General features: G+C 38.4%; 1 protein-coding gene across 1 annotated transcript; it reads left to right on the top strand.

Annotated features, from left to right (window-relative positions):
• Positions 1–26,406, top strand: LIPN (lipase family member N). Its single transcript, XM_043475926.1, has 10 exons — positions 1–145; positions 1,415–1,530; positions 2,874–2,991; positions 4,366–4,564; positions 6,509–6,618; positions 9,882–10,018; positions 18,290–18,436; positions 19,358–19,429; positions 19,969–20,040; positions 24,573–26,406. Exons 2-10 carry the CDS (start codon positions 1,426–1,428, stop codon positions 24,804–24,806), a joined length of 1,194 nt encoding a protein of 397 aa, XP_043331861.1. The 5' UTR covers positions 1–145; positions 1,415–1,425; the 3' UTR covers positions 24,807–26,406.
• Positions 26,407–27,808: the final 1,402 nt, after the last annotated feature.

Genomic DNA, 27,808 nt, shown 5'->3' with positions numbered 1-27,808 from the left:
TCCAGGATTTCTTCATTTCCACGGGCTTCCCAGCTCTCATTTTTCTAGCTTCTAGCTGCAATCGTATCTCACTGTCCCAAGCAAAAGTTCAGAAGTCCCTCATCGATAAGGAGTCCTCAGGAGCAGGGGAAGCTCTCTTAACTAGGTAAGATCAAGACTTAGCACAACTGGGAGGCAGGTTGGGCGTGGTAGCCAGGTATAGGGCTCTGCACTGAGGCTTTCTGTGTTCCTGTCCTAGTTCTGTCACCTCTTGGCTCTGTAACCTTGGGCAGATCTTTAATCTCTCTAAGCTTTTGCTAATTTCATTGACAAAATGAGGATAATAACAGTAGCTGTTTCAATGGCATTTCTTTGAGATCTAAATAACATACATGAAGCATTTAGAACAGGGCCTGGCACAAGCTGAGCCCTCAATACACATTAGCTATTATTAATTTCAAAAATGGTTTAAATTACATAACATTTATAGCTGTAAAATCATCTTCAACCAGATAGCAAGTTTATGGAAAGCTACTGAACTGCAAAAGTAAACTCTGAATTTCTCTAGAAATCTGTCATTAATTTATTACCATAAAAGTTCTCTGATGTGACTCTCATGCTCGTTCTTAGATTAAAAAAAAAAAATAGTGAAAGAGCTTCCACTGTGATTAATGCATTATATGTCACTAATTCTCCCTACAATCTTATAAGGTAGGCTATTTTATTATCCTAATATTACCAGCAGGAAAAACGAGAGACAAAGCTACTGAGTAACATGCCCAAGGTCAGAAATCTTGTTCATGGTGAGCCTGGACTTCAGACTCAGACCTGCTCTCCTGCTGTTCTCCTTTGATGAGTATTCTGCATTGTGATGTTGGTCAAACTACTTTGAGGAGGCATGCTTTTAAGCTGTGCTAAGGAAGAGACACTGCACATACAAATGTGCAAAATTTGCCTTTGGTTGTTCACAAGAGAGATAGTCACATCATTTGAAACTCACCATAAACCTGTTTGTTTGAAGCTTCATTGTTCATTGCTCTTGTTTATTTTGTGGGATGTTGGAGGAAATTAAAGAGTAACTCCACTTTTAGCTTCTCCATGGTGTGGAGAATCATGGTGTCCTCTGAATCTTTATATATCCTGGCAACTCACAGGTAAGCAAAGATTTAAATTAAGTGAAACTCCTGGGTTAAAATAAGATAAAAAATAAGCCCTCATATTAGTTCATTTCATATCTGGACCTGGACTATGTTAGGGCAGTTTCTATGTGAAAAAATAGATTAATAGTGTTTGGAGTTAGCTCATTGTATTTACTCCCTTCCACACAGTCTCAGCTTTCTCAGGATGTTATTCAAGTTTTCACTGGGGGACTGTTTCATTTCATTAATCAATTTTGACATGTAACAATTTGTGGTTATTAAATGTTTTCTATCAGGCATTCCCACCATGTGGCTGTTTTTAACAACAGCCTATTTGATTTGTGGAACTTTAAATGCTGCTGGATTCTTCAATTTGGAAAAAGAAGCAAATCCTGAAGTGTGGATGAATATTGTAAGTAATGGAGAATTCCAAAGAACATCAAATAAAGCAAATCAATAGGTGGTAAGATTATTGAAGTTCCTGTTATAGCAGAAAATCTCTGATATAGATAAAAACATAAGTGATTTTAAGAGATTTGCTGGTGGCTGACACAGTAAAGAATCTGCCTGCAATGTAGGAGACCTGAGTTTGATGCCTGGGTAGGGAAGATCCCTGGAGAAGGAAATGACTGCCCACTCCAGTATTCTTGCCTGGAGAATTCCATGGGCAGAGGAGCCTGGCGAGCTACAGTCCATGGGGTCTCAAAGAGTTAGACATGACTAGCAACTGAGCACACACAGATTTTAAGCCCTCTGGATGATATGTGTGACTGCCCTCCACTGGACTGTGGTTTTATTACCTTTGAACCAAGAGCAGTCTCACAGTTGACATTTATATATATATATATATACATTTATATATATATATATATATATATATATGTGTGTGTGTGTGTGTGTGTGTGAGTCACTTTGCTGTACCCCTGAAACTAAAACAATATTGTTAATCAACTATACCCCAGTATAAAATAAAAACTTTAAAAAGATGAATACCTACATTTTGTGTATACACATGGAACTTTACCCAGCCATAAAAAGAATAATGCCATTTGCAGTTATATTGATGGACCTAGAGATTTTCATACTATGTAAGTCAGAAAGAGAAAGACAAATAGTATATGAAGTCACTGACAAATGAACTTATATATGAAACAGGAGCAGACTCACAGAGAACAGACTTGTGGTTACCAAAGGTGGGGGGGAGGGACAGAGGAGGGTTTGGGATTAGCAGGTGCAAACTATTATGTATAGAATGGATAAACAACAAGGTTCTATTGTCTACTGTCTAGCACAGGAAACTATATTCAATATCCTATAATAAACCATAATGGAAAAGAATATGAATATATGTATATATATATAATACATATATAGTGTCTGTGTATAAAACTGCATTACTTTGCTATATACCAGAAACTAACACAAATTTGTAAATTAACTACATTTCAATTAAAATATATCTATATGTACTTAAAAAAAAACAACTGACTTGAGAATATAGCTTTGTCAGAAGAATGGGTCAAAGATAGATATTATCTTCAACTCCCCCCAAAAATTTACCACTAGCAGATATTTTCTAATAGTCTACTTATTTTTTCAATCATGACATTATGTAGTAAATTAATCTCACTGTTACCTGGGGCTGCAGATTTCAGATAATTTACCCTAATAAGCACACACTAGCTGCTTTGTTCTAGCTCCTTTTGATAACCTTTAGAGAAAATGTTTAGCTAATGCTTCTGTTTTACTGGGCAGAATGAAATCATCACCTATAATGGCTACCCCAGTGAGGAGTATGAAGTAACCACTCAAGATGGGTACATACTCAGCGTCAATCGGATTCCCCATGGGCGAAAAGACACTAGGATCACAGGTACAAGACGTGTCTATCTTGAGAAGGAGAATTGCACATGACTAAAATTTAGTACTGGCTGTTCATTAAGACAGTGACTGATTTATCAAAATTGGTTTGAATTTTGGATTAGTTTTCATATAGTTAACAGGAAGTCTCGTTGTTTTCCAATTCTCTGAAGGCAGGCAAGAACTGAAAATTACAAAGGGCAGAATTGATCTAGTTGACTGCTGTCAGGCTTGCTTCTTAGGGAGTCAGTGTGGAGGTGAAGCCTACATTATGTCAGCTCATTACTTATTTCTCATGTGAGAAATTGCTGTATTCCCATAAAATGGATTTCCTCGTTGTTGGAAAGAGATTATATATACGCGTCAATCCCAATCTCCCAATTTCTCCCACACAACCCCCTTTCTCCCTAGGTATCCATGTATTTGTTCTCTACATCTGTGTCTCTGTTTCTGCTTTGTAAATAAGATCATCTATACCATTTTTCTAGATTCCATATATATGTGCTAATATGTGATATTTGTTTTTCTTTTTCTGAGTTACTTCACTCTGTATGACACTCTGTCAGTCCATCCACATCTCCCAAATGACCCAATTTCATTCCTTTTCATGGCTGAGATATATTCTATTGTATACATGTACCATATCTTCTTTATCCATTCCTCTGTTGACAAACATTTGGGTTCCTTCCATGTCCTGGCTATTGCAAACAGTGCTGCTATGTATCCTTTTGAACTATGAGGGAAATGTAACCACAAATCATCTGAGGAGGGAGAGAGAAGAGTAAGCAAAGTATCTGCAAAGGCTCAGTGGTCTTAATTTACCAAATCGTTTACTGTGATCGCTCTGCATTATCTCATCTCCCATCCACATTCAGAGGCAGCTAAAATCATGTTGCTTAAGAATTCAAGAGTTTCAGAATAAAAAATGGGAGCGAGACATGGGTAGGATTACTATATAAAATATGAGATGCCCAGTTAAAATTGAATTTCAGATAAAGAGCAGATGAGTTTTTCATGTCTCATTTTATGATATACTTATATTAAAAAGCTAGTTCATTGTTAATATGAAATGTAAATTTAACAGGGCATACTGGGTCTTTTTGTTTACCTTTATTTTTGTTTTTGGCTCATCTTGCAACACCAAGCGTGATGAGGAGTTGTGGGGAGCCACTATGAAATATAAAAGGAGAAACATTTATAGGAAAGATGTTGCTTAAGAAGGGAGGATTGAATTTGGGCAAGACTGGGAATTAAAATATATTTATTATGTGTCTCTTTTTTGGTTTGGGTTTTTTCCAGTGGGAGGGTGTGTGTGTGTGTGTGATTCTTATGTTTCTCAGATGTTTTAGTTATAGATTTCTCTCTCTGCCTTCTTGCCTCCCTCTAGGTGCCCGACCAGTTGTATATATGCAGCATGCCCTGTTTTCAGACAGTGCCTGCTGGCTTGAGAATTTTGCCAACGGCAGCCTTGGATTCCTTCTAGCTGATGCTGGTTATGATGTATGGATGGGAAACAGTCGGGGGAACACTTGGTCAAGGAGACACAAAACACTCTCAGTGAATGAAGAGAAATTCTGGGCCTTTAGGTAAACTCTATCTAAGAAAGACCGTGAACACAATTTGAGACAAGTCCTTTGAATATAATAGTGTGGATGGTATTCATAATATGTATGATACTTGGAGTCACACACCTCCTTGCAGTCCCTACTAACAGCTCACAGGAGATAAACAGCTGCAAAGTCACTTCAGTCATGTCCAACTCTGTGTGACCCCAAAGACGGCAGCCCACCAGGCTCCCCCATCCCTGGGAGTCTCCAGGCAAGAACACTGGAGTGGGTTGCCATTTCCTTCTCCAAGGCATGAAAGTGAAAAGGGAAAGTGAAGTCGCTCAGTCGTGTCTGACTCGGCGACCCCATGGACTGCAGCGGCAACCACATAGACTGCAGCCCACCAGGCTCCTCCATCCATGGGATTTTCCAGGCAAGAATACTGGAGTGGGGTGCCATTGCCTTCTCCAAGATAAATAGCAGGAAGCTCTGATTTACACTGATTCTTCCACAAGTGAATTATCATTTCAACAAGGTCATTTTAACATACATTTCTATCTAATACAAGGTATGTCTCAAACGACAGCTTAGAAAATTCCTGGAACAACGTATGCACTCATTCAGCCAATATTTATTGAGTGCCTTTCCTATGTACTGTTCAGTCCCTGAGCATCTAAGAGTAAACAAGCCTCCACCTTCACGAAGCTTATATTTTTATCCTAGTGATGTTATTATAATTTTTTCTTCTCTTGGACTGTCAATTAGTTTTGCAAAGATGTTGTGTATCAGTACTATATTTTACCTATAGGAACTGTGGTTGAGAATGTATAGAATACCATTTTCAGGAAAACTCTAATATGAGATCTTTACAACCTTGTTAATAGGCAATAGGAAAGAATCTTTTGACATGCTGACTGCTGCTTTAATGAAAGTGTTTTCTTCTGTCATCAGAGAACAGGCTGATGCCTGCAGTGAGCATTCTTTCTCAGGCTTAAACTCCCTGGTTGTTTGAAGCCTGCTGCTAGAACAGAACCATATTAATGAAATATTCCATACCTCACTTCTGTACTTACTGACAAGTTGGAAGCAAAGGAAGAATAGGCCAATTAGAGTCAGAGCTTTTTCCCAGGGGCAAGCATCGGGAAATACTTTGTGCAGCTGATCCTTGGTTGGGAACTTGCAGCTTGTTTACTGTAAGGCATCACAATGATTCTCCTATACTGGAAAGTACCAATCTATATTTCCTCTCATGTTCTTTTAATAAGCAGGCCCTTAGTTTGTGAAGTACCTAACTCAACCATATATTATTTAGGCATTTTTTGTTCTCTCAACATTTGTATTAATGTTGGCTGAACCAGTACTATAGGATTTTGGTATATATTGAATATAACCGTATATGGACAGAAATAATAATAGCAACATCCAGTTGAATGTCTAACTGCTGCTACAGTCATTCCTTTAATACTATCCAGCCCCCATAACTCCCCTGCCATAAAGCACTATCATGCTTATTTTACAGATGATGAAACTTAAGCTCAGAGCATTTAAGTAACTTATGGAAAGCTACTCAGCTAGTACATGATACAATCATGATTTACAACCACTTCCATTTCAAAATCTGAGTGTTAAATGACCCTAAGCATCTTGAAATTCCCTGGGAGAGACTGAAAGAGAGGCATGCAAACCAGGTAGGTAAAGGGCAGCAAAAGAAATTCAAGAGAAGGGAGTGAAGAGGGAGAATGACAAGACTGAATTTCAGAAAATGTAGTATACACAAGCCTTGAAATCATTCCTGCTATTAGAAAGTAACACATATAAGTGCAGCAAACAAAAACCACAATAGCCTACATGTAACTGGATAAATAATGAAACACAAACCAAGTAAGTGGACAGCATAAAATTCTGTGTATAAAAAATAAATGAGCAAGTGCTCTGTTTTGAACTTAGCTGCAAATATTTATAAGGTCCCGTTTTATTCTTCAGCTTTCATGAAATGGCCAAATATGATCTCCCTGGAATAATAGACTTCATCGTCAATAAGACTGGTCAGCAGAAGTTGTATTTCGTTGGACATTCACTTGGTACTACAATAGGTATGTTTACAAGGGTCAACATTTTTACAAGGGTCAGAGCCATGCAAGAGTTCACCTTTGAGTCAGGAACAGAGTCACTGTTTTACATTTATAGTGTCTTTAATTCTATGTCTTGTGATGGGAATGTAACTCTAGTGGCTGTAAACCTGAATTCCAGAGACTGTGAGTTTGTAGGAAGAATCTTTCATCCATTTCTGGTCACTGCAGTGCATTTGTAATGGTAATTTGCCAGGAATTCCAAAGAAATATTTCCGAAGACTGAGTCTCTCCTCCAGGCTGAAAAAGTAAAGCCAAATGGCATGAAATATCCTTGAAGAATGTTAAATATACATCAGTCATACCTTCCTCACAACCCACATGGGATATTAAAAAATAAAAAAAAGAGGGCTTATATTCATATTTGAACAAATTTAAAAAGATATAATAATGTTTTCTTTGTGAATCAGAATGCAAAGACTTACTATAATAAGTAAATTGGGCATATACATTTAATGTATGATTCATGCGTGGTGCTAGTGGTAAAGAACCCGCCTGCCAGTGCAGGAGACATAAGAGACACGGGTTTGATCCCTAGCTCAGGAAGAGTCCCTGGAGGAGGAAATGGCAACCCATTCCAGTATTCTTGCCTGGAGAATCCCATGAATAGAAGAGCCTGGAGGGCTACATCCATAGTGTCACAAAGAGTCGGACATGACTGAAGTGACTCAGCACACAATTAACTGTAAGCACTGTATAGAAAGTTTTTTAAAAGTCCAAGAGTGTAACTCTATGGCTGATTCATATCAATGTATGACAAAACCCACTGAAATGTTGTGAAGTAATTAGCTTCCAACTAATAAAAAAAAAAAAAGTCCAAGAAATGTACTTTGAATGTATACTTCTTAATGGTTTCCCAGATTTTTCAAAAAAGAAATCAATAATCTAGCTCCAAATAAAAATTTAAAAACCCGATACTACTAAAAATATGAATTTGTTATCAATCTTCCACTAAAATTTCTAATTTTAAGAGGCTGGGTTAAATGAAAATGCACTCTTAGTTTGGGTGAAACTGTGTGAGAGATAATAAATAATCCTACATTGCCACTATTATCATCAAGAACAAACATGTATTTACCAGTGTTTTATACTGATAAAGAGAAAATGAAAGTTGCTCAGTCGTGTCTGACTCTTTGTGACCCCATGGACTATACAGTCCATGCAGTTCTCCAGGCCAGAATACTGGAGTGGGTAGCCTTTCCCTTCTCCAGGGGATCTTCCCAACCCAGGGATCGAACCCAGGTCTTACACATTGCAGGCGGATTCTTCACCAGCTGAGTCACAAGGGAAGCCCATTTATACTGATAGGCAATTACAAATTTAGGAGAGACTGTGAGGGTGTGAGCATTGTTTCCCAGGTGGCACTAGTGGTAAAGAACCCATCTGCCAATGCAGGAGACGTAAGAGACCCGAGTTTGATCCCTGGATCAGGAAGATCCCCTGGAGAAGGACATTGCAACCCACTCCAATAGTCCTGCCCGGAGACCCATGGACAGAGGATCCTGGCTGACTACCATCCATAGGGTTGCAAAGAATCAGACACAACTGAAGCAACTTAGCTTGCAGCATATGAGCATTAGAGAGAATATACTAAAGGAGTATCAAAGAACTAGTAAGAGGACCCTATCCCCCAAACAAAAAAAAAACCTGCCACTAACAGGAAAATAATCATACCATAATTGCTAACACTTAGGAGCATTTTCTATGTTTAGGGATTTTCATTTAGGACCTTTCCTACAATATCCCTCTCTAAGCTTTAGAACAAGCCTACCTACCACTATTATTCCCATCTCATAGAAAAAGAAAACAGAAGTTCAAAGAAATTAATTGGCTCCTTCAAGGTCTCTTCACACATTAGAGATGGCACACAAAATTCACACCAGGTCATCTTGACTTCACTTATGGGGTTCTTGGGTGCTGTGGAGAGATTGTATGGAGAAGGATGATTTGAGTGTGACTAGAAAAGTCGGTAAGACTTAGATATGCTCTCATACCTGATTGGCAGAGAAAATAGTCAATTTGATTATCAGTTCTCTGCGTTGCATTTCGAGCATGACATTTTTCAGTGAGCATGATTTGTATCCTGAGCAGAGAAATTTCTGTTATGTGGGAAGGACCGATTCTTCACAAGACATTTAACAAGCCAGGCCTAGCCCATTAAATACCGCATGGAGTAGGACTCTTCAGCCAGTATGACCATCAAAAACTTACCTCTGCTCATTTCTAGACATCTAGGGGGAGCTATTATGCCAGTTTCAATTCAGTGCCCAGCCAGCTCCTTTTCTGGTTAAAACAGTTTCAATATTTCAACAAGAAATTCAGAAAAAAACAAAAAACTTCTGCTATAGCTTTGTGCACACACACACACACACACACACACACACATACACACACAATGGAGGGGGGCCCAGGAAAGCACAACAGGGAACCAAAACAAAGAGATCCTCCACATAGACTTTTCTGTGTGGGGCTGAGCCCCACCACCTTCACCCTCATATTGCTAGATACAAACGCAATGCTATTGCTTTATCAATGGAGACACTTGGTCCTTACAGGGACTATGGTGGGACTTTTGGAAGCAGAGAAGATTCTGGAGGTTTGGTAAGCATCCAATGAAGCACTGGGAGCAATGCAATCTCATTCCACTGTGAGAAAAAAAACTGTGGAATAGCTCTCTGTGTGTGTGTGTGTGTGCATGCTCAGTCATGTCCAACTCTTTGTACAGCCCCACAGACTGTAGCCTGCCAGGCTCCTCTGTCCATGAGAATTTCCCAGCAAGAATACTGGAGTGTTACCATTTCTTCCTCCAGAATAGCTAGATGGTGATGCACAAAGATCTGATTGATTCACCTCGTACAAACTGATCATTTATTTCTAGAGGTTCCATGACTCACTCTGTCATCTCAGAGTTGGGGTAAAGTGACAATACTTAGCCCCCGCTTGTTGGCATCCTCAGTTTACTTGGCAGAAGTTGCTTCAGCAATTTATCCCTAACTTTCCCCAACCAAATTAAATTGTCCAGAATAAGAAAGAAATGGAGATTTGAGGGTAGACAGGGCTGAAGATAGATTAACTTTGCAGAATAACTCGGAAGAGTTGCCCAATTCATCCCCCATGTGCTGCAGTACAAGAATAAAATGAAAAAGGAGAGCTTCACTTTTGTTAGCAGAAACATTACATCACTACTCCTAATTTTTATGAGATTGTCTTATCTCCTGTTCTCTTAGGGTTTGTAGCCTTTGCCACCATGCCTGAACTGGCACAAAGAATCAAAATGAATTTTGCCTTGGGTCCTGTGGTCTCCTTCAAATATCCCACAGGCATTTTTACCAGATTTTTCCAACTTCCAAGTTCTGCAATCAAGGTAAGTTCTTCTTTTTGCCACAGTGTATAAGAGGATCTCCTTTTGGATGAGAGATCCTTATTATTTGAAAATCTACTATGAAACAAAAGTAGGACATTTTGAAACCTGTAGATTCCAGACTCTGGTGCTCTGGTGTCAGGTGCTGTGTGTGTGTGTGTGTGTGTGTGTGTGTGTGTGTCACAGTGTCTACAGCTCTCATATACAATTCGCTATACTCAGTTATTAATAGACCTGAGTATAAGTCAGAATTTCTAGCTGAGCTGACTGCTATCGCAGTTTCCTTGTTCTGTTCTTATTCCACTGGGCATGTCAATGAATTCACAGTGCCCAAATGGAAGACATTTTTCAATTTGATCACTGATGTCCTTGACTTTGATGTTAGATAAGCTGGAATAATATACCCCTTTCCATATGGGAGCTTGCTTCAATTTACTAAAGCTAAAATGCCAAAGCCTAAATGTTTTACAGCTGAATTATTCACTCAACTATTTATTGGTTATTTTCCAATGGTTGGAAGACTGGTTTGATGGTCAATTGTGAATTTAAGATTTTATCCATTAAAAGTTTTTTTCTGTTTGCTTTTTGTTTCTCTAAAAATCTCATTGACTAGTATTTTATCAAGATTGCCCCTTAAATGTGAATTGAAGGATAAAATAAGTTGTGACCAAAATGAGATCAAAGAGACAAGTCAAGATATCATTTTTAAGATGAGGTCCTGGTTTGTGGTGGAGAGTTAAGAGTGAGAAAAAAAGGATTTGTGAGTTAACCCAAGGAAGAACTTTCATGAGCCCTAATGATTGATTTGATAGTAGGTTTTTTTTTAATTTATTTATTTATTTTTTCAGTGGATTTTGTCATACATTGACATGAATCAGCAATAGACTTACATGTATTCCCCATCCCGATCCCCCCTCCCCCCTCCCTCTCCACCCGATTCCTCTGGGTCTTCCCAGTGCACCAGGTTCGAGCATTGTCTCATGCATCCCACCTGGGCTGGTGACCTGTTTCACCATAGATAATACACATGCTGTTCTTTCGCAACATCCCACCCTCACCTTCTCCCACAGAGTTCAAAAGTCTGTTCTGTACTTCTGTGTCTGTTTTTCTGTTTTGCATATAGGGTTGTCGTTACCATCTTTCTAAATTCCATATATATGTGTTAATATGCTGTAATGTTCTTTATCTTTCTGGCTTACTTCACTCTGTATAATGGGCTCCAGTTTCATCCATCTCATTAGAACTGATTCAAATGAATTCTTTTTAAGGGCTGAGTAATATTCCATGGTGTATATGTACCACAGCTTCCTTATCCATTCATCTGCTGATGGGCATCTAGGTTGCTTCCATGTCCTGGCTATTATAAACAGTGCTGCGATGAACATTGGGGTGCACGTGTCTCTTTCAGATCTGGTTTCCTCGTGTATATGCCCAGAAGTGGGATTGCTGGGTCATATGGCAGTTCTATTTCCAGTTTTTTAAGAAATCTCCACACTGTTCTCCATAGCGGCTGTACTAGTTTGCATTCCCACCAACAGTGTAAGAGGGTTCCCTTTTCTCCACACCCTCTCCAGCATTTATTGCTTGTAGACTTTTGGATAGCAGCCATCCTGACTGGCGTGTAATGGTACCTCATTGTGGTTTTGATTTGCATTTCTCTGATAATGAGTGATGTTGAGCATCTTTTCATGTGTTTGTTAGCCATCTGTATGTCTTCTTTGGAGAAATGTCTATTTAGTTCTTTGGCCCATTTTTTGATTGGGTCATTTATTTTTCTGGAATTGAGCTGCAGGAGTTGCTTGTATATTTTTGAGATTAATCCTTTGTCTGTTTCTTCATTTGCTATTATTTTCTCCCAATCTGAGGGCTGTCTTTTCACCTTACTTATAGTTTCCTTTGTAGTGCAAAAGCTTTTAAGTTTCATTAGGTCCCATTTGTTTAGTTTTGCTTTTATTTCCAATATTCTAGGAGGTGGGTCATAGAGGATCTTGCTGTGATTTATGTCGGAGAGTGTTTTGCCTATGTTCTCCTCTAGGAGTTTTATAGTTTCTGGTCTTACATTTAGATCTTTAATCCATTTTGAGTTTATTTTTGTGTATGGTGTTAGAAAGTGTTCTAGTTTCATTCTTTTACAAGTGGTTGACCAGCTTTCCCAGCACCACTTGTTAAAGAGGTTGTCTTTTTTCCATTGTGTATCCTTGCCTCCTTTGTCAAAGATAAGGTGTCCATAAGTTCGTGGATTTATCTCTGGGCTTTCTATTCTGTTCCATTGATCTATATTTCTGTCTTTGTGCCAGTACCATACTGTCTTGATGACTGTGGCTTTGTAGTAGAGTCTGAAGTCAGGCAGGTTGATTCCTCCAGTTCCATTCTTCTTTCTCAAGATTACTTTGGCTATTCGAGGTTTTTTGTATTTCCATACAAATTGTGAAATTATTTGTTCTAGTTCTGTGAAAAATACCGTTGGTAGCTTGATAGGGATTGCATTGAATCTATAGATTGCTTTGGGTAGAATAGCCATTTTGACAATATTGATTCTTCCAATCCATGAACACGGTATGTTTCTCCATCTGTTTGTGTCCTCTTTGATTTCTTTCATCAGTGTTTTATAGTTTTCTATGTATAGGTCTTTTGTTTCTTTAGGTAGATATACTCCTAAGTATTTTATTCTTTTTGTTGCAATGGTGAATGGTATTGTTTCCTTAATTTCTCTTTCTGTTTTTTCATTGTTAGTATATAGGAATGCAAGGGATTTCTGTGTGTTAATTTTATATCCTGCAACTTTACTATATTCATTGATTAGCTCTAGTAATTTTCTGGTAGAGTCTTTAGGGTTTTCTATGTAGAGGATCATGTCATCTGCAAACAGTGAGAGTTTCACTTCTTCTTTTCCTATCTGGATTCCTTTTACTTCTTTTTCTGCTCTGATTGCTGTGGCCAAAACTTCCAACACTATGTTGAATAGTAGTGGTGAGAGTGGGCACCCTTGTCTTGTTCCTGATTTCAGGGGAAATGCTTTCAATTTTTCACCATTGAGGGTGATACTTGCTGTGGGTTTGTCATATATAGCTTTTATTATGTTGAGGTATGTTCCTTCTATTCCTGCTTTCTGGAGAGTTTTAATCATGAATGGGTGTTGAATTTTGTCAAAGGCTTTCTCTGCATCTATTGAGATAATCATATGGTTTTTATCTTTCAATTTGTTAATGTGGTGTATTACATTGATTGATTTGCGGATATTAAAGAATCCTTGCATTCCTGGGATAAAGCCCACTTGGTCGTGGTGTATGATTTTTTTAATATGTTGTTGGATTCTGTTTGCTAGAATTTTGTTAAGGATTTTTGCATCTATGTTCATCAGTGATATTGGCCTGTAGTTTTCTTTTTTTGTGGCATCTTTGTCTGGTTTTGGAATTAGGGTGATGGTGGCCTCATAGAATGAGTTTGGAAGTTTACCTTCCTCTGCAATTTTCTGGAAGAGTTTGAGTAAGATAGGTGTTAGCTCTTCTCTAAATTTTTGGTAGAATTCAGCTGTGAAGCCATCTGGTCCTGGGCTTTTGTTTGCTGGTAGATTTTTGATTACAGTTTCGATTTCCTTGCTTGTGATGGGTCTGTTAAGATCTTCTATTTCTTTCAAATAAAGGATGTGAAAAGAGACAAAGAAGGACACTACATAATGATCAAAGGATTAATGCAAGAAGAAGATATAACAATTGTAAATATATATGCACCCAACAAAGGAGCACCACAATATGTGCGGCAAATGCTAACAAGTATGAAAGAGGAAATTAATACTAACACAATAATAGTGGGAGACTTTAATACCCCACTCACAACTATGGATAGATCAACTAAACAGAAAATTAACAAGGAAACACAAACCTTGAATGACACAATGGACCAGCTAGACCTGATTGATATCTATAGGACATTTCACCCCAAAACAATCAACTTCACCTTTTTCTCAAGTGCACACGGAACCTTCTCCAGAATAGACCACATCCTGGGCCATAAATCTGGTCTTGGAAAATTAAAAAAAATTGAAATCATTCCAGTCATCTTTTCTGACTACAGTGCAGTAAGATTACATCTCAATTACAGGAAAAAAATTGTTAAAAATTCCAACAGATGGAGGCTAAATAACACGCTTCTGAATAACCAACAAATCATAGAAGAAATCAAAAAAGAAATCAAAATATGCATAGAAATGAATGAAAATGAAAACACAACAACCCAAAACCTATGGGATACTGTAAAAGCAGTGCTAAGGGGAAGGTTCATAGCATTACAGGCTCACATCAAGAAACAAGAAAAAAGCCAAATAAATAACCTAACTCTACACCTAAAGCAATTAGAGAAGGAAGAAATGAAGAACCCCAGGGTTAGCAGAAGGAAAGAAATCTTAAAAATTTGGGCAGAAATAAATGCAAAAGAAACTAAAGAGACCATAGCAAAAATCAACAAAGCTAAAAGCTGGTTTTTTGAAAAAATAAACAAAATTGACAAACCATTAGCAAGACTCATTAAGAAGCAAAGAGAGAAGAACCAAATTAACAAAATTAGAAATGAAAATGGAGAGATCACAACAGACAACACTGAAATACAAAGGATCATAAGAGACTACTACCAGCAGCTCTATGCCAATAAAGTGGACAACTTGGATGAAATGGACAAATTCTTAGAAAAGTATAACCTTCCAAAACTGAACCAGGATAGTAGGTTTTTGGTATTGTTTAATAAACTTAATTCTAGAAGGCCTTCTAGGTCTTCAGCTTCAGCTGATCAACTTCAGCTTCTCTACCATCTTCAGGTGGTAGAGGCATAGATTTGAATTACTGTGATGTTGAATGGTTTGCCTTAGAAATGAATCAAGATCATTCTGTCATTTTTGTGGTTGCACCCAAGTACTGTATTTTAGACTCTTGTTGGTTATGAGGACTACTTCATTTCTTCTGTGAGATTCTTGCCCACAATAGTAGATGTCAAGGTCATTTGAATTAAATTCACCCATTCCCATTCATTTTAGTTCACTGATTCTTAAGATGTCGGTATTTATTCTTACCATCTCCTGCTTGACTACATCCAATTTTCCTTAATTCATTGATCTAACATCCCAGGTTCCTATGCAATACTGTTTTTGGTGTCATATCTTTTTGTTCTTTTATACAGTTCATGAGGTTATCACTGCAAGTATACTGGAGTGATTTGCCATTCCCTCCTCCAGTGGATCATATTTGGTGGGGAAAGACTATAGAGATCTCCTCAGGAAATTGGAGATATTAAGGGAACGTTTCACCCAAAGATGGGCACAATAAAGGACAGAAGCAGTAGAGACCAAGCAGATGATGAAGAGATTAAGAAGAGATGGAAAGAAAACATGGAAGAACTGTACAACAAAGATCTTAATGAACTGGGTTACTACAATGCTGTGGTCATTCACTCAGAGCCAGACATTCTGGAGTGAGAAGTTAAGTGGGCCTTAGGAATCACTGATGTTAATAAAGCTAACGGATGCAATGGAATTCCAGTAGAACCATTCAAAACCCTAAAGGATAATGCCATTGAGGCATTGCATTCAATACGTAAGCAAATCTGGATGACCCAGCAGTGGCCACAGGATTGGAAAAGATCAGTCCTCATTTCAATCCCCAAGAAGAGGATTACTAAAGAATGTGCTAACCATCGGACAATTGCACTTATTTCCCATGCTAGTAAGGTCATGCTTAAAATATTGCATGCTAGGCTTCAGCATTATGTGAACCAAGAACTTCCAAATGTCCAAGCTGGGTTTAGAAAAGAAAAAGGAACCAGAAATCAAATTGCCAGCATTCGCTGGATCATAGAGAAAGCAAGGGAACTCCAGAAAAAAAATCTACCTCTGTTTCATCAACTATGCTAAAGACTTTGACAGTGTGGTCATAACAAAAATGTGGCAAGCTCTTAAAGAGATGGGAATACCAAACCATCTTACCTGTCTTGAGAAACCTGTATGTGGGTTGAGAAGCAAAAGTCAGAAGCATGTATGGAACAGCTGTTTGATTCAAGATTGAGAAAGCAGTATGACAAGGCTGTCTGTTGTCACTCTGTTTGTTTAACCTATACACTGAGCACATCTTAAGAAATGCTGGGCTGGATGAGCTACAAGCTGGAATCAAGATAGGCAGGAGAAACATCAACAACCTCAGACATGCAAATGCTACCACTCTAACAGCAGAAAGTGAAGAGGAACTAAAGAACCTCCTGATGAGCGTGAAGGAGAGTGAAAGAGATGGCTTGAAACTAATATTAAAAACCTAAGATCATGGCATCCAGTCCCATTACTTCATGGCAAATAGAAGGGGGAAAGGTGGAAGTAGTGACAGATTTCCTCTTCTTGGGCTCTAAAATCACTACAGATGGTGACTGCAGCCATGAAATCAGAAGGTGACTGCTTCTTGGCAGGAAAGTTGTGACAAACCTAGACGTGTGTTAAAAAGCAGAGACATCACTCTTCCAACAAAGATCTGTATAGTCAAGGCTGTGGTCTTCCCAATGGTCATGTAGAGTTGTGAGAGCTGAACTATAAAGAAGTCAGAGTGCCAAAGAATTGATACCTTCAAACTTTGGTGCTGGAGAAGACTCCTGAAAGTCCCTTGGTCACCAAGAAGATCAAACCAGTCAATCTTAAGGGAAGTCAACCCTGAATATTTGTTGGAAGTACTGATGCTAAAGCTGAAGCTCCAGTATTCTGGTCATCTGATGTGAACAATCAACTCATTGGAAAAGTCCCTGATACTGGGGAGGATTGAGAGCGGAAGAGGGTGTCAGAGAATGAAATGGCTGTATGGACATGAACTGATGCAATGGACATGAATTTGAGCAAACTTCGGGAGATGGTGAGGGACAGGGAGGCCTAGTATGCTGCAGTCCACGGGGTCTCAGAGAGTCAGACACGACTGGGCAACTGAACAACAGCAACAATAAACTTAGGGATTCTCATGTGGCTCAGTGATAAAGAATCCACCTGCCAATGCAGGAGATGCAAAAGATATGGGTTCACTCCCTGGGTCAGGAAGATCCCCTGGAGGAGGAAATGGCAGTTCACTCCAGTATTCTTGCTGGGAAAATTCCATGGACAGGGGAGCCTAGAGAGCTACAGTCTATGGAGTTGCAAAGAGTGGGACACAACTGAATGACTGAGTACAATGCTTCCCTCATAGCTCAGTTGGTAAAGAATCTGCCTGCAATGCAAGAGACCTGGTTTCAATTCCTGGGTCGGGAAGATCCCCTGGAGAAGGAAATGGCAATCCACTCCAGTATTCTTGCCTGGAAAATCCCATGGACAGAGGAGCCTGTCAGGCTACAGTCCATGGGGTCGCAAGAGTTGGACACGACTTAGCGACTAAACCACATGTAACTTCCCTTTTGTGTGATTAATAGTTCTATTTCAAAATGTGTTGGCATCCATTATTTGGGATGTTTTCTACATTGGGGCAGAGTTAAGCAGGCAAACTAGTTAAAGTAAATCCAGAGACAGACACATCTATCACTAAGTATACCTGTTTTGCATATGTATTGCTTTGCCTACATAGGTCAGGTCTGAGGTACGTATTTTCCCTGATTTATCTCAGTTTCTAATTCCCTATTGTCAAACTTTCTGCCACTTTAAGTCCCATTCTCTACTCCTACCCCTCCATAATATCTGTTGCCCTTAGAAGCTCCAGTCGTTCCATCAGAGATCCCCACCCAAGATTGCATTTATAAACCCTAGAAGTTTTAATCATGCTGTCGCCCATGACATCATTTTCTTCTATCCATTGGCACCCTCCCTTCAGTACACCATCCTCTACTTTTCAGCATGAAAGTCAAGCACTCTGGTACACTACCAGAAAGGTGATGTGTACATGGGTAAAACCCTGCTTTTCTTTCCTAATGAAGGCAATGTTTGACCTTAAAGGAGAAACTGTTCTACTTCTCTTGCCAGTTAATGAGAAATATAGGCGATCACTGATTGGACTGATTTCAGGGACGCTTTCACAATGGATAAATTAGCTAATTTGGGGCTGAAGGTCGTTGCTACCATCTCCTTGTAAATTATGTTTGATGATATTCCCTAGGTAAAGACTGATTTATAAATAGTTACTTTTCCCAAATAACTTGGTCTCCTTGAGCAAAACAGGAAAAAAATATATGAATATAAATAGATTCCTAAGAATTCTCATTCCGGAGGTGAAGGGAACATCAAGAAGTCTAAAAATGATTCTTGAAAGAATAATTATTTTTTATTTTTTACAGAAGTTGTTTGGTACCAAAGGTTTCTTTTTAGAAGAAAGTATAGGGAAGTCACCTTCTATCAAAATCTGCAACAATAAAATATTATGGGTGATATGTAGTGAATTTATGTCCTTATGGGCGGGATTCAACAAGAAAAACATGAATATGGTATGTATAATGATTTTAGGGCTATTTGATGCTTTTAGAAATTCCAGCTTTCCTTTGGTTCTTCTTTTTGTTTTTTATTTTATTCATTTATTTTTGGCTGTGCTGGGTCTTTGTTGCTGTGCCGGCTTTCTCTGGTTGCAGGGAGTTGGGGCTACTCTCTAGTTGAGGTGCGTGCGCTTCTCATTGCAGTGACTTCTCTTGTTCTGGAGAACGGGTTCCAAGCACACTTACTTTAGTAGTGTGGTTCCTGGGTTCTAGAGCACAGGCTCAATAGTTGTGGCCCATGGGCTTCGTTGCTCCACGACATGTGGATCTTCCCAGATCAGGAATCAAACCTGCATCTTCTGCATTGGCAGGTGGGTTCTTTACCACTTAGCCACCAGGGAAGTTCCCTTTGTTTCATTTTGATGTGTCTATCATATTAAAAAATGAATGTGGTATTCTTAACTCTTTTTAAAGGCAGAGATTTTCTATGCATGGAAGATTAAATATTCAATGGACCATAAATGTGAAGACTGAAAAAGAGAATAGGCAGCTTCATCCTTTCATCTCTGGTCAAATTTAAGATAATACTTGTCCAACAATCAGTAGTGGTTTCACAAGTTTGCAGTTAGCCACCACTTAATATAGTCAGCTTAATTTTATAATACAATGCATTAAAAAATAAAATGAAATCTTAGGAAAGAAGCTTTAAACTTATTCTTTGTGCCCTCTCTTGTTGGGTCACTTTAGCCTCAAATAAAATTCACCACTTGGAACATGTAAGACAGCATGGAATGGAATGGAATGAATTCTGCCTCGCCATTCTACTGCAATATTTGTCTGTTCATTCTTAGCATAATTATTCTCTGTTTCTTAAAGGCACAGTTTTTTCATTGGGTGGTTATTGCTTTAATATGGTTTGTTTTGTTTTACCTTCAGAGCCGAATGGATGTGTATATGTCCCATGCTCCCACTGGATCATCAATACAGAACATCCTGCATATAAAACAGGTAGTGTCTTTGACATGGAAAACCATTCCCCTTATTTTCTTTATATTTGAAAGGACAGAGTAGGCATGTCTGTCCTAAGAAGCTTAGCAGCTAGCTTCCATTTTACCTTTTTCACCATCTTTATAGTTGCATTTCCCTGGATTTTAAGAGAAAGAACAAAGTATGCACAGACCAAGTAGGGCACATAAATGAATCCCATTTTAAAGACGACCTTGCAAAGTAGGCTCTGAGCTGAAACTAAACATAAACTGGGAGAACCTCAGAACTTAGCCTTCCCCAGAGAGAGAAATACCTGACATTTGATTTCCCTCAGTGAGTCTTGGGTTCTCACTAGCTTTTCCTTCAAACCAAGGAATTCATTGCCTCCATTTCTCTTGATCTTGTTTTGCACACTGGTAAAATTTATTTATATCCTCTGGTGATGCAGAAGCCTTATTTTCTTCCCAGCATACAGTATGCTTTTCTAAGATTTGCTACTAACAATCTTAACCCTAATTCTTATTCTGAATACTACTTTTCTATAAAACATTTCATTACAGCTTTACCATTCTGATGAATTCAGAGCTTATGACTGGGGAAGTGAAGCTGAAAACATGCATCACTACAATCAGGTGAGTTACTCAGAGCAACCCCAGAAGGTTGGCTTTGAAAAATTATAATGATAAATTATTTGACAGTAAAAATAATCCTAGTTGGCACTTGGTCAGATTCACAATGGTAGACAGAGATTTTTCAAAGTGTATTTTAAATATGCATTTATTTCAAAAAACCTAAAAATGAAAGAAGTATATACTAAGGAAGTTAAATCATTTATAATCCCTCCACCCAGAGATAACTAGATGGATCAATATTTGGTTACATTTCTTCCAATCTCAACATCACTACTTTTCCACAACTTTTGATCTTGTTTTTTACTTATAGTCACAGCAAAACATAACTAATGTTGCAGGAGATATTTTCAATATAATTTTAATGGCTACATAATAATGAAAATTGTGTGATAAAAATTTATATAGTAAATGAATACATATTTCTTTTTTTTTATAATTTATTTATTTATTTTTTCAGTGGGTTTTGTCATACATTGACATGAATCAGCCATAGATTTACACGTATTCCCCATCCCGATCCCCCCTCCCACCTCCCTCTCCACCCGATTCCTCTGGGTCTTCCCAGTGCACCAGGCCCGAGCACCTGTCTCATGCATCCCACCTGGGCTGGTGATCTGTTTCACCATAGATAGTATACATGCTGTTCTTTTGAAATATCCCACCCTCACCTTCTCCCACAGAGTTCAAAAGTCTGCTCTGTATTTCTGTGTCTGTTTTTCTGTTTTGCATATAGGGTTATCGTTACCATCTTTCTAAATTCCATATATATGTGTTAGTATGCTGTAATGTTCTTTATCTTTCTGGCTTACTTCACTCTGTATAATGGGCTCCAGTTTCATCCATCTCATTAGGACTGATTCAAATGAATTCTGTTTAACGGCTGAGTAATATTCCATGGTGTATATGTACCACAGCTTCCTTATCCATTCATCTGCTGATGGGCATCTAGGTTGCTTCCATGTCCTGGCTATTATAAACAGTGCTGCGATGAACATTGGGGTGCACGTGTCTCTTTCAGATCTGGTTTCCTCGGTGTGTATGCCCAGCAGTGGTATTGCTGGGTCATATGGCAGTTCTATTTCCAGTTTTTTAAGAAATCTCCACACTGTTCTCCATAGCGGCTGTACTAGTTTGCATTCCCACCAACAGTGTAAGAGGGTTCCTTTTTCTCCACACCCTCTCCAGCATTTATTGCTTGTAGACATGAATACATATTTCTTGATGCAACAGAAAAAAATAAAACTGCACATAGAAGTTAAGAGAATTATCCACCTGTGAAGCATTGAGTCTTAAAGGCATCTTTTTCCCTCTAACTTTACACACCAAAATTTATATATTCATTTAGCCATCCTACACTTTTAATCAATGCTGTTGCCACCTTCCTTTATTTTCTAAGTCAGTGGCTGGGCTTCTCAGTATGAACTAAGAAAGTTAAATTAAATTTTTCCTTTATTTTCCCAAACTGACATACTTAAAGCTATGGGTACAAACATAGGTCAATTAAATTGATTCTGCACATCAAATGAGTCAATCAGACCAGTCAATTTCTCAGTTGTTGTTTGGTCAATAAGTCATGTCTGACTCTTTGGTAATGCCATGGACGTTAGCCTGCCAGGCTCGTCTGCCCACGGAATTTCCCAGGCAAGAATACTAGAGTGGGTTGCCATTTCCTTCTCCCGGGATCTTCTCCACCTAGGGATTGAACCCATGTCTCCTGTATTGTATTGTCAGGTGGATTCTTTACTGCTGAGCCACCAGGGAAGCCCTCAATTTCTCAGTAACAGAGTGAATTGTTAGGGAAATGAATCTACTAGCTCCTAAGACAATGACCATGGTATAAAATCATTATCCTTTTTATTATTTTTAATCAGCATGATTAAGATGTGATTTACATACAGTATAAGTCACTGATTTTACATGTTCAACTCAGTGTTTCAACAAATATATTCATTCATGGAACCACAACACAAGCAAGATGTTGAACATTTTCATTACCCACAAAAGTTTTCTCCTGTTCCTCAAACAATATAAATTCACAGATGCATATATTTGCAAATGCTTAGAAAAGGGCCAAAAAATAAACAGCACATGTTAAAGTGATAACTTTCAAGAAAAGGAAGAAAGAAAAGGTGAAGTGGATGCACGCAAAGGAGTAAAAGGAGGCTCTTATTTTGGATTTCACACACTTTTGTTCTCTTTCATTGTTTTTCATGAACATGTTATCTTTATATATTGTTTATATTTATAAGAAAATAAGACCAAAAAATCACATACACATAAAACCATTATTATCAAGTTCTCTTTTTTCAGCTTTATTGAGGTAAAACTGACCCAAAAAATTTAAGATTGAAGTGTATGATGTGATGACAAATATTGAGGGTGCAAATGTTCTCAGAATTTACAGTTAGCTAGCTGCTCCTACCCTACTCCACGCCAATTCTGTTTTATTTGCTTGTAATTTTGTATCATTGGAAGTCAATTTTTATTCCATTCTCAACAGTGTGTCCTCTTCATAAGTTCCCAACACAACCTCTGTGTCCATTCTATGTTTTCTTGAGAATAAAAAGATTAACTTATGGAGGGTAGGAATTTCCTTCTGTTTTGTCCCAGCTGGTAGAGTAGCTGGCACTTACTAGTCCCCTGATAATCATTTGCTGTATGGATGAAATTTCTTAGCTTCCCTCTAATCCACCTTAAAATCTCTCTGTCTTTTTGATTCTGTCTTTCCTTTCACTCTCAGAATATGATGATCCTCTTATTATCTAAGTTATCCTGTCTTGTGTCCTTGACCTCATCTCTTCTCATCTATTCTTACTGGCCTCTCTTACTATCTTAAATGAACTCCTGTTTCATACAAAAACAAACAGAAACCCTTCGCTCAAGCCTTGAACTCTATCAAGTCATGCTTCCATCATTCTGTTTTTATCAACATTTTTTAATATCTAAAAATGCTAAGTATCTCTACTTCTCCACTCACTCCTGAACACTGGAAAAGGTAGTTTGAGTCTTCATCTTTTTATTATAGCTGTTCTATTTAAGGTACCTTCCCTGGTGGCTCACACTATAAAGAGTCTGCCTACAACGTGGGACACTTGGGTTTGACCCCTCAGTAGGGAAGATCCCCTGGAGAAGGTAATGGCAACCCATTCCAGTATTCTTGCCTGGAAAATCCCGTGGACAGAGGAGTCTGGCAGGCCCCAATCCATGGGATTATTTGTGGCTTTTAATTGCCAAATATAATAGCCTGTTCTCACCTGTAGTGTTAGTTACCATAGACTCCTTGCAACTTACCACCCAGACTTGGATTTCCTTTATGTAACACTCTCTGATTTTTTTCCCTCCCTTTTTGACTGCTCTCTTTATCCTCTCACTAGCTACCCTCTAACCCTCACCGCCCTCAATTATCAGAATTCTCCACAATTCTTCCCATATCTCTCCCCTTTGTGTTTAAATAATTTAGCCATCTCTACAGCTTCAACTGAGGGCTTCACTGGTTCAGTGGCAAAGAATCGGACTGCCAGTGCCAGAGATGTGGATTCAATCCCTGGGTCAGGAAGATCCCCGAAGAAGGAAATGGCAACCCACTCCAGTAATCTCACCTGGGAAATCTCATGGACAGAGGAGCCTGATGGGCTATAGTCTATATCATCACAGAATCAGACATGACTTAGTGACTAAACAACAGCTTCAGTTATCCTGCTCTGAGGATAATCTAAACTGCCTGCCTAGATTTTTTTCAGGACCCATTCCCCACAAATTTCTTCTTCAAGTCATCCCACAAAGTAGGCAGAGCTATGAGAAATGACCATGCCTTGTCTCTAAAACTTCTGAAGGATGCCCAACTGCCTTAACCTGGCATTTAGACCTTGACTGTCTCCAGTCTTATATCCTACTGTCTTCCCTCACATAGTTTATTTTCTGGGTGCACTGGGCAACTTGCCATTCCTGACCATGGTACACATGCTGTATCTGCCTGCTGGAAAGTGCTCCCGTATTCATCCTTATCTTTAAAATATAACCATTCCTCAAGTGAAAATGAGTGTTAGTTGCTCAGTTGTGTCCAACTCTTTGAAACCCCTTGGATGGTCCCTAGTCTCCCTTGTCCATGGGATTCTCCAGGCAAGAATACTGGAGTGGGTAGCCAGGCTCTTCTCCAGGGGATATTCCTCACCCATGGATCAAATCCCAGTCTCCTGCATTGCAGGCAGACTTTTACCTTCTGAACCACCAGGGAAGCCCTTCAAATGACTGCTTTTTACATGAAACCTCAGGTGAAAATAATTTCTTCTTTGTCTTCACTTCCATCACATTTGGAGAATGTTTTATAGCATTTAACATACCCTCCTTTGTATACAAAAATTTATATAGCCATTTTGCCTTGTTCCTTCATACTCCTTGAATATAGGGACCATTGCATGCTGTCTTCCTATGGTCATCATAAATACTTATCTAGTAGTCTCTCTACTTATTTGAAGTCAGTTGTTGCTCTGAGGAGCTCCCTCTCATGAATGTCCTTTCTCTCTCTTCCGTAGAGTCGTCCTCCACTATATGATCTGACTGCCATGAAAGTGCCTACTGCTATTTGGGCTGGTGGAAATGATATTCTTATTACACCCCGAGATGTGGCCAGGATACTCCCCCAAATCAGGAATCTCCGTTACTTCAAACTATTGCCGGATTGGAACCACTTTGATTTCATCTGGGGCCTCGATGCTGCTCAACGAGTATACAGCAAAATCATAGATTTGATGAAGTCATATCCCTAACTGCTTTTCAGTTAGGGGTTGCTTCCAAGCCCATAAGAGGCTTTGGGGAAATACTAATCTACTTACGTAGCAGTGAAATGTACACCTGCATCCTTCACCTTGTTGCTTTTGCTGAGGTGTTCTCTTATCACGGCATCCCAGCTAGGAATTATTCCAACTGTGCTGCTCTTTCTCAAACAAATGTCCACAACTGAACTCTGAGAACTCTTCCTTTCAGTCAGAGCCAAGTCCATGCTTTTCATCTAAGAAGCCCTGGTAAACTCTTCTCTGCTAACTGTACACTTCAGGGAAGAATTAAAAGAGGCCTTTGTCTTTCTTATTTCAAATACATATAGTGGCTTCATGCAAATAATACCCACTCCCCATCCCCTCTTTTCAAAGGATTGAATGTAAGCATAGGAGTGCTGGCCTAGAAAAATCTTGTCGGGGGGTCATTTGGGAAAATATTTCAGGTGGCTGTAATATTGTGGCTTTCTCAAAATCACAGTTAGAGCAATAGTCAAATAGTCAACTATAAACAAGCCATGAACTAAGCCTGATCCACATCAAGCTTGATAAGAATAGCAGAATGGAAAACTAACCAAATTAAAGTATCTAGCAGTTTTACTGTTACAAGCTGGGGGATGGGGGGCAGACAAGATTGAGGATGATTAGGATAAACTGAATTTCTAGTTGTTAAAATTATTCACTTAGACTACTGTCTTTAAAACAAGGTTAAATTGAATAAAGCTTTTTGAAAATAGTGTACTAGAACTCATAGACAGTAGTCTTAAGTGATAGCATTTGAAAGCTCATTCTTTCTTGTTTTGCTTTAAAGATAAACTGAACTGATCAGCCATTATGTCTTCATTATCAAAGTAGAATTTATACTACTGCATTCATACCCTTTAACATTTAAAGCAGCTTTCTGAAAGGCTAACTGAGGACCAGCAAGAGAGGCACTAGGAATTCTAAAGTCTTGCTTTATTTCAGTCTCTAACTGATGCCAGATACTGAGTCTAGGGCTCAGTACAGAGTTCCAAAAGTAGCATGAAGTTCTAGTGTCAGTTCTATATTCCTGAATGAATTCATTCCTAAATGAATTCAAGGTGCGAACCTGGAAAAGACCTTTCCTTCCATGAAGACGTAATGAATGGAAAACTGTCTATGAGCCTCAAGGAATCATAAATTTAATAAATAATGCATAATACATACTTTCAACAGTTTAACTTAAAACAGATAAGTGTAGTAGTTCACAGATATTTGCATGCAGGGTCAAGGTCTTTGAATGCTGAATACCATATAATCATTCTCCAATAAATAATCTATAATTGATCATTTTTAGTTTTAGTGTCTTTAAAAAGGATTATAATTTTTTAAAATTTGGGAAGCAAGTTTAAATGAAAATCCTTTTATATCTTTATAGCATTTATTTACCAAGATTAAACTAATTTTATCACAGTTTTTAGTGACTTTTGTTGAGCTCGTTCAAAGATTACATGGTAATTTTCATACAAACAATACGTTCTATTTTGCATGCATGCATACTAAGTTGCTTTAGTCATGTCTGACTCTTTGCAACCTTATGGACCATAGCCTGCCAGGCTCCTCTATTCATGGGGATTCTCCGGGAAAGAATACTGGAGTGGGTTGCCATGCCCTCCTCCAGGGGATCTTCCCAACCCAGGAACTGAACCTGTGTCTCTTACATCTCCTGCATTGATAGACAGGTTCTTTACCACTAATGCTTCCTGGGAAGCCCACATTCTATTTTAGTCACATTTAATTAAATTAATCAAAACTCATTGATAACTATGAGTTATCAATAACTCAACTGATAGAACAAATAGATAAGACTGAGAACAGATATCTAACTCTTAGTAAGCATATGATTCAACTGGAAGGAGTGGAAGGATGTGACTATAATAGATTAGCCTACTAGTTATGAATATTTAAGAGGTTTTGACCATCAGTTAATATGTTTACATATAGAAAAAAGGGCATTGGTTAATATAGGAATCTGATTAAGCGAGGGTCAGTTAAGAGAGCTTCAGTAGGATTTGTCCTATTCAGCTACTGCTACAACAGTCCTGTGCAATAAACAACTCAGTGACTTACAACAGCAAACATTTATTTTTTATGCTCACAAGTCCACAGTTTGGCTGGTGTGGCTTCATTTTACACAGATCACCTGGCCTTGGCTGAAAGCTGTAAGTTGGGTCCTGGTCTGCTCCATACCTTCTCTTCATTCTGGAACTAGCAGCCCTCAGGATTATGTCCTTCATGTGACAGATCCCAAGAACACAAGAGGGTGAACGATCACACTAGAATATCACACTAGAATATTTGAACCTCTGCTTGTTCACATGCCTTCAGCTAATTCAGATCACAGGACCAAGCCTTACCTCAATGGTGCAGAGTAGTCTGCTTCACCTACAGGAAGAAACTTCAAACCACATGCCAAAAAGTGTGGATATAAAATGCTATTACACAAGAATGAAGAATTGGGGAAGATACTCCATTCTACCATACATAGGCACAAAATCTGAAAGATAAAAATAGGGAATAAAAGGTAAGTTTTTCTCTTTCTCCCAATTCCTTATCATACACTCTTTCCTTCAAAGACACCTAATTCTTAGCAATATTTTTGTGTGTCTTTCTACAGATTATGGTATGCTTATTCAAATGAATCCACAGATACCCATTTAGTTTCTTCTCCTTTTGGTACCATATTGTACATTCTTTACCATGTCTTGCTATAATCACTTACTATCTCTTGGAAATCATTCTCCATCAGCTCACATGGAACATTATTAAAGGTTACATGGAAATTCATCAATAGAGATTATGATGAAGTAGGATTTTTTTGTAATAATTACACACAGTATTGTAGAAAATATTGTACAAATATCAGTTTAAACTTTATACAAATGCCATTTGTACCTACAAGATAAATTATCTTTGAACCAGAATTATTGGTTAAAAGAGAATGTAGAATTACAATTTGAGTTAATTCCTTGTCT

Source organism: Cervus canadensis, chromosome 8 (assembly GCF_019320065.1).
Source record: "Cervus canadensis isolate Bull #8, Minnesota chromosome 8, ASM1932006v1, whole genome shotgun sequence".
Lineage (NCBI taxonomy): Eukaryota > Metazoa > Chordata > Mammalia > Artiodactyla > Cervidae > Cervus > Cervus canadensis.
The sequence above is the reverse complement of the archived record's forward strand: the minus strand, read 5'-3'. Positions and strand labels throughout refer to the sequence as shown.